At 59.1% G+C, this 7,094-nt stretch overlaps 1 protein-coding gene across 2 annotated transcripts; it reads left to right on the top strand.

Annotated features, from left to right (window-relative positions):
- The first annotated feature begins 74 nt into the window (after positions 1-74).
- Positions 75-6,495, top strand: CLTB (clathrin light chain B). 2 transcript variants are annotated; one of them, XM_084216051.1, is made up of 6 exons: positions 75-352; positions 1,884-1,927; positions 3,026-3,143; positions 3,431-3,542; positions 3,921-3,974; positions 4,471-6,495. In XM_084216051.1, exons 1-6 carry the CDS (start codon positions 169-171, stop codon positions 4,640-4,642), a joined length of 684 nt encoding a protein of 227 aa, XP_084072177.1. In that variant the 5' UTR covers positions 75-168; the 3' UTR covers positions 4,643-6,495. The 2 variants fall into 2 exon arrangements, with proteins under 2 accessions (XP_084072177.1, XP_084072178.1); XM_084216052.1 differs by lacking the exon at positions 3,921-3,974.
- The last annotated feature ends 599 nt before the right edge of the window (positions 6,496-7,094 follow it).

Genomic DNA, 7,094 nt, shown 5'->3' with positions numbered 1-7,094 from the left:
GCGGCTGGCGGGGAGGCGGGACGTGCCCGCGGGCCCGCCCCGGTGCTGATGTCAGCGCGGCTGCCCCGCCCGCCGCCGCAGTGACAGCGACAGCTCCGCCCGGGCACAGTCGGGCCCAGCCCAGCCGAGCCGCGCAGCCGGACCGGGAGCGGCGCGGGCGGGCCGGTCATGGCCGACGACTTCGGCTTCTTTTCCTCATCTGAGGGCGCTGGCGCCGAGGAGGACCCGGCCGCTGCCTTTCTGGCCCAGCAGGAGAGCGAGATCGCGGGCATCGAGAACGATGAGGGCTTCGGGCCGACCGACGGCGAGGCGGCCGCCGCCCCGGGCGGGCAGGCGGCCCCGCCGGAACAGGGTGAGCACGCCCGCGGGGGCCGCCCGGCTGCGCTCCCGGTGGGTGCGGGCGGGCTCCCGACCTTGTGGGGTAATGGAGGGCTGTGTCCCTTTCTGCCTCGAAGGCAGGGATCTGGGCCGCATCCACACGGGGCTGGGTTCCCCGGGGGATGCACTGCATCCCCGGTGGGTGATGGGGTCTGTGCTGCATCTCATGGGCCGGTGGCGGGGTGACCCTGTGGGCCAGGCTGGTATCCTAGCAAGGGTCGTTTGGGCCTGTGCTTGGGCTTAAAGGGCTTCTCAAACCTCGGGGATGTGGGGTGAATCCTGAGCTGGGATGTGCCAGCTACAGGGCGATTTCTCCCCCTTGTGCTGGGTTTCCCGGGTTGGATGGACTCCCGACTCCATGTTTCAGTGCTCCCAGCTATGGCAGTGTAAAAGGCATCCAGGCGGCACTGAGGAGCAATGACAGCCTTGTCACTGTCCCCACAGACAGGAGAGCCCTTTGGGATGCAAAATGGAAGATATTGCCATTGGGAACGTTGTGGTCCCGGGCCCTGAAGGTAGAATGTGCTAATTCTGCTCTCTTGTCCCCAGCCTGCAGGGGCTTTGGCATCTGCTCTGTGTGGACATGGAGGCACTGTTGCCACAGGACTCTGACTCCTTCCCCTAACCCAGCCCCACAGGGTCTCCTCATGCTGTCTGTGGAGCAGTAGTTTCAGAGCTCTGCACACAGGGCCATGGAGCCAGATCTGGGCCTGGAGAGGTGTTGACCGCCACAGTGATAAATGCAGTTAGACAGGCTGGAGCTGGGTGTAGTCATGGGGCTGAGCACTTTGGGTACAGTACTGGCCTGAGCTGCACTGTGTGCCTGCAGCTGGCTGGCCAGGAGAAGCTCTGTGGTCATTGGGGAAAGCTCAGGGCCTGGAGCGTGACTCCTTCAAAGCCTCTTCAATCCTGGCAGCAGAGAGCCCCCTGCCTGGGCTGGCTTTGTTACCCAGATGTGCAGCTCTCTGGGGCTGTGCGGGTAGATGGGTGCCTCATTACCAACCCTGCAGCTCATCCCAGGTGGGCTCCCAAGGACCTCGGCCTGCAGGCATGCCCTCCTGTCCTGGTGGAACACAAGGAGTGTTTCCATGGGCTGTGTCCCTGGAGAGTTGCCTTGGCACTTGGCCGGCAGCTCTTGGATCAGCTGTATCCCTCTGCAGGTTGGGGTTGGTCAGGTTGTGTTTCTACAGTGAGAGCAGTAGCCTGTGTTAGTCTTACGCTGGAGCAGTTTCCCTAATCTTCAGATAAGATTAAATACCAGTGAAAACACCATAAAGACATAAATGCTTGCAGAAGTTTGTGTGGGAGAGTGAGAGGTGCTTGCTGAATCCCACCAAGGACAAAACATTGGGAGGATGTCGTCCCATGGGTGTGCTGGGCTGAAAAAGGTACAGAGAAACTCCCAGAAGCTGTTCTGATGTAGTTTCATGAACACCAGCCTCTCTGGGATCATCTGCAGCTGCCATAGTTGTGTTTTTCCTTCTCTCTTCCTTTTTCTCGAGCAGGTTTCCAGAATGGAGGAGCCACTGTCAATGGAGATGTCTTTCAGGTGAGAGCTCAGCCTTTTACTGGCCTAGGGCTGCTAAGGAAGGTTGGGTGGGTATGGCGCCAGCAATCTGTTGTTCTGCCCCCAGCATTGACTGGAGTTTGCTATCCAGCTGCAGAACAGCTACGGTGCTCCTGGAAAGGTCTGGGTCTCCTGTGGGAGTCCTGGCTGCTCCATTCTCTTTGAAGAGAAGATGTGTCCCACCTGGCCATGATCTGCCCCACATCTGTTTGCAGGTGGCTTGTGCCATGAAGGAGTGCCTGGGCCCTAAGAGAAGGTGACAAATCGTCCATTCCCCAAGAAGTCCCCTCTCTCCAGCCTGGGTAGCTTCTGGAGGTCTCTGGGGCAGGCAGGAGCCTCTCTTGACAGAGGCCAGAGGCAGGATAGGGCTGCCATGGGACTTGGATCTCCCATGAAAACCACTTACCCTGTGGCCAGGGGACTCTCGGGGGTACGCACCTGGGTCTCAGATCCCTTTGGGAGCCTGAAGCCCCGCTCTGCTCTCAGCAGCGCAAGCCTCTCACAAGCCCTTCACCCCACTTGGTGCCCATCAGTGGGGCATATGCGCTGCCCAGGCCTGGTTTACAGGATAATAATCGCATCAGGAATGGGACAGACTTAATTAGATTGAGGATCTTGGAAGAAAGCTGTAATCCCATTGCTGAGCTTGGTGTCAGACTGGGCATCTGGCCAGTGGAAGGTGTTAGGGGAGGTGCTTGGCCTGGCAGGGCCCTCAGCTCAGATGTGAGGGAAGCAGCTCGGTCCTGGAGCTGTCTGGGCCCCAGTGAGGGCCAGGGAATCCCTGGGGAGCAGTTCCAAGGCCAGTGTCTGCCCTGTGCAGTGAGGCTGCCCGGAGGATACAAGAGCTGTGGTGACAGCGAGCAGCAAGTCAAGGAGGGAGATGCTGGGAAGGCTTTAGGTGACAGGGCCTGAGGCTGGGAGAGCACTTTGGGAACACTGTCCCACGTGTCCCAAGATGTCACCCTTCCTACCTCTGATCTTGGGTTGTCAGTGCTAGGAGTGTGGAGTCCTGACTGCTGCCAGCCCTTGGAGGTGGCTGGGCTGGGCTCTTGGTGATGGTGAGGTGCTCATGTGTCGCAGGAGTCCAATGGCCCCACGGATGCCTACGCAGCCATAGCCAAGGCCGACCGGCTGACCCAGGAACCCGAGAGCATCCGCAAGTGGAGGGAGGAGCAGAAGAAGCGCTTGGAGGAGCTGGGTGAGACCCAAGGCCATGTAGCCCCCTGTGCTTGTGGCACCTTGTGACATGGTAGTCAGGGCCCTTGAAGTCCCTCACCTCTTGGTGACCCTGCTGCATCCCAAAGAGATGTCTCATGCCCCTGCCAAAGATCTGATATCCTTAGGGCTGTGGTGCTTTTTGGCCGGTATTGGTGGGGACTGGGGACAGGTCTGAGGGGCTGTAGCTGTCCTGCTTGCCAAGGGGCTGCTCAGCACACCCAGCAGGTGCCAGTGTGGCTGATGGGCTCTGTCTCACTCGGGCCTTAGATGCGGCATCGAAGGTGACTGAGCAGGAGTGGCGTGAGAAGGCCAAGAAGGACCTGGAGGAGTGGAACCTGCGTCAGAATGAGCAGATGGAGAAGAACCGAGCAAACAACAGGTATGTCAGGGTCAGCATGGCCAAAAGGACTGTCTGCCTTCCTGGGATGTTGGAGGGTCTCTTTCCCCACAGAGGGGTCCAGCCCTGCAGGGACAGAGCCTTGCCAAGCAAGGGGAGAGTCCCCAGGTCTTGGCGTGGCTCTGGTGGCTGTGCAGAGCCGCTCTGGCTGAACCACACTGGGATCACCCTGGGATCTTGGTGCCTTCTGCCCCTGCTTGGGGCTTGCAGGGGGGGGCAGGGTTGGGCTCCAGGTTCTCCTGGTGTGCTGAAGTGTGTGGGTCACTCTTTGGGAGGACTAACCCCCTCTGTTCTTTCTTTCTAACCCTCTGCCTGCCTGTTGCTCCGCTCCACTCTCTCTCTCTCTGTGCCCGGGGCTAGGATCGCTGACAAAGCCTTTTACCAGCAGCCGGACGCCGATGTCATTGGCTACGTGTATGTGCCTCTTACAGACCATATCCTGCCCCAAAGGCTCTGGGGGTCCCGGCCCCAGCACTGTCTGCCCAGCCAAGGGAAGGGGGGATGCTGGGAGGTACTGGGTACTGGCCTGGTGAGGTACCAGAGGGAGGATGATGCACCTGAGTGTCTCCAAATGGTGGAGTTTTAGGAGATGAGTGGAGCTCCTAGAAACACCTCTGTGGGAGCTGGTTGAAGATGCAAAGCCGTGGGCTCTTATGCCTTTTTGGGGATGGCTCTATGGGGGTGAAGTCTTGGGAGCAGGCAGATACTCCTGCACCCCTGGATGAATGATGTTTTGGGTGAGTGCAGCCAAAGGCAGACTTGAGCATCGCGTGTCTCTTGGTCCCAGAGGACACTGGGCTCATCAGCTGGAGTAAAGGGACAGGAAGCAGGAACACTAGGGTTTTTAAGACAGAAGGATGAGTCTCCTTGGCAAGGGGTCTGCCAGTGACAGCCCTCAATATCTTCGCAGGGCCTCGGAGGAAGCATTCCTGAAGGAGTCCAAGGAGGAGACCCCAGGCTCTGAGTGGGAGAAGGTGGCCCAGCTGTGTGATTTCAACCCCAAGAGCAGCAAGCAGAGCAAGGATGTCTCGCGGATGCGCTCGGTGCTCATCTCCCTCAAACAGACGCCCCTGTCCCGTTAGCTGTGCCTGGCACAGCCGGGAGCACAGCGGGCATGGCTGGGCTCACTGAGTCAGGTGGCTTCAGGGGCCGCCCAGGAAGGGCCTCCCACTGCCTGCTCCGTGATCTGCGCCTCGGCTGTGCTCGAGTCACTGGTTGTATAACTCTCCCCATGGTTTTCCTTTGCTTAAAAGGTGCATTGGTCTCTTTTTACACTTATTTATAAATCACTGTGGCATTTCCCCGGGAAGCGGCACTGGGTGGCAGAGCTGAGTTAGTGGGGAAGCCCCAGCCCAGGCTCTTCAGGAGATTATGTCTAAGGGCCTGGCTAAATGAGCAGGGAATATCCCATCCTGTGTTCCCCACTTCAGCCCTGTGCTGGGAATAAACCTGCCTGCAGCTGTCCTGGCAGCCCCATATCCATGCTTCAGTCCTAGCCCTGAGGCAGGGATCCCAATGGGATCCCGGGCTGCTGTCTGCCTTTCCATTGGGATTTAGAGCAGATCTGGAGCAGGGTTAGGAGGGTGGAGAAACACCCCTGGCTTGTCTCCATACTGCTGGGTCCTGCAGGGAATGTGGCTGCAGCATGGCATTGCCAGACTGGCAGGGCCAGAAGAATGTGTGTACAGGTGCCCAGGTTGGGCCTGGACTGCCAGCAGCTGCCCTAAGCCCATCAGAACTCTGCCCAGCCTGGCTATGCCCCGAAAAGTTGGTGCAGCTCCAGTGTCCATGTCCCATCCATCCTGCAGTGCTGGCAGCACAGTGATGTGGGTCGCTGGGAGGGACTGTAGGGGGAGCATGCAGGATGTTTCCTGTCCTTCCCCCATGAACACCAGCAGTTGGGAATGTGGGATTCCAGGCTTTGGGGGGACCCTTGGCTTTGCTCTTGCTCCTTCCCTTGCTAACAGAATGGGAGATGGAGGCTGTGTTGCAGGGAAGGAGGTAGGAAGGTCCAGCTGCTGTGAGGCAGGTCAAACCCCCATCTTCCTAACCCGGGGGCCCAGAGCAGGGTTGGGCGGAGTTCTGGTGCTGGGGCTTATACTGGCCCTGAGAACAGCCTGCACGTCTGTCTGCAGTTGCTCTGCCCCCTGGATTTGCCCACCTAAGGCAGTGTGGGGAGATGCCTCAGTCCTGCTCCCTGCTCAAACTTTCTCCTCTGCTTGGCAGGGATGGCACCAGTCCTGGGAACCTGCAAATCCTGGGTAGCAGGAGAGGGACAGCCTTGAGCTGGTGCTCTGGGTTTGGCCTGTTGAGGGCTTGGGAAGGGCTTGCAGCAGCTTGGGGGCACATAGAGCAGAGCCCACAAAACATTCACTTGAGCCCCTCTGCAGAGCCCTGCTCAGCTGGAAATCAAGTGTGCAAAGCTCTCCTGCCCTGCAGCTGTGGCTCCAGGGCCAGAATGTCACCAGTCCTGCTGCTGCAGCTGTGGGGGGTGCCTGGGCACCCATGGCTCTGGGGCATGATCTCACCAGTGGGCTGGGAAGGTAAATGGGTGTGTAGGGAATCACTTGCTGTTGTGTGTTGGGACTGTGCCCCCTGCCCATAGGCCTGATCATTCCTGCCTGGCCCCCTGAGCTCCAGCATGCGTAGGCAGCTCTGCTGTGCTGCAGGACACCTGGGGACTTGGCTGCCTGCCTCAGCCTTGCATTGCAGAGCAGCAGGAAGCACCCCTGGCTACTTGTGGGGGGACAATGTGCCCCCCCGTGCTCTGTCCCTCCAGCCCCCGCAGGCAGCTGGGCCCCTGGGTGCCCCAGCTGCCATGTGCTCCATGTCAGGCCGGGGCAGCTCTCGGGGAGCCGTGCCCACAGCTGTTCTACATCCCCTCGGCTTTGGTATCTGTGACTGTCCAAATTACCTGTTACAATAAACCAACATCTCCAATCCTACAGGGCACTGTTGTATTTCTGCATTAGGGATGCACACTGTGTTTAGGAGAACCTACAGCCATGAAGCCTCGTGTGGAAAGGATGGGGCTGGAGGAGGAACATTCTACAGGAAAAAAAAAGGAGTGAGAGGAATGCCAGAGGGTTTGTGCTCAGATGGGGCCAAAGCAGTGGCAGCAGGACCCGGGGCTTGGCTCTGTCCCCAAGGAACTGCAAGCTCTGTCTTGTCCAAACAGGCTGAGCTGCTCCCTGTCCACTGCACCTTTCTCCAGCTGCCAAGGGATTGTGCTCATGGATCTGCCCACCTGCAAGAGCCTTCCCTCTCTCCTTGCCAAGGCCCACCAGCACAATTCCCTGGACAGGACAATCCATGTGTTTGTTCACCCCTCAGCCCATCCTTACAAGGACTCGGGGCACAGGCACCAACTCACAGACAACACCTGGAAACAGCCCAGGCTGCTGGGTGAAGTGTTTCAGCACAGGCAGAGAGGTGTCTATGCCCCTTCCCCTGCAGGTATGAGCTGCTGCAGCCACAGTGCAATGAACAGAGACTGTGGCCCCATGTCCTCCCAGCTCTGTGGCCCTGGAATGG

This window comes from Fringilla coelebs, assembly GCF_963513975.1.
Source record: "Fringilla coelebs genome assembly, chromosome: 15".
Lineage (NCBI taxonomy): Eukaryota > Metazoa > Chordata > Aves > Passeriformes > Fringillidae > Fringilla > Fringilla coelebs.
This window is presented reverse-complemented; position numbering and strand designations above follow the sequence as displayed.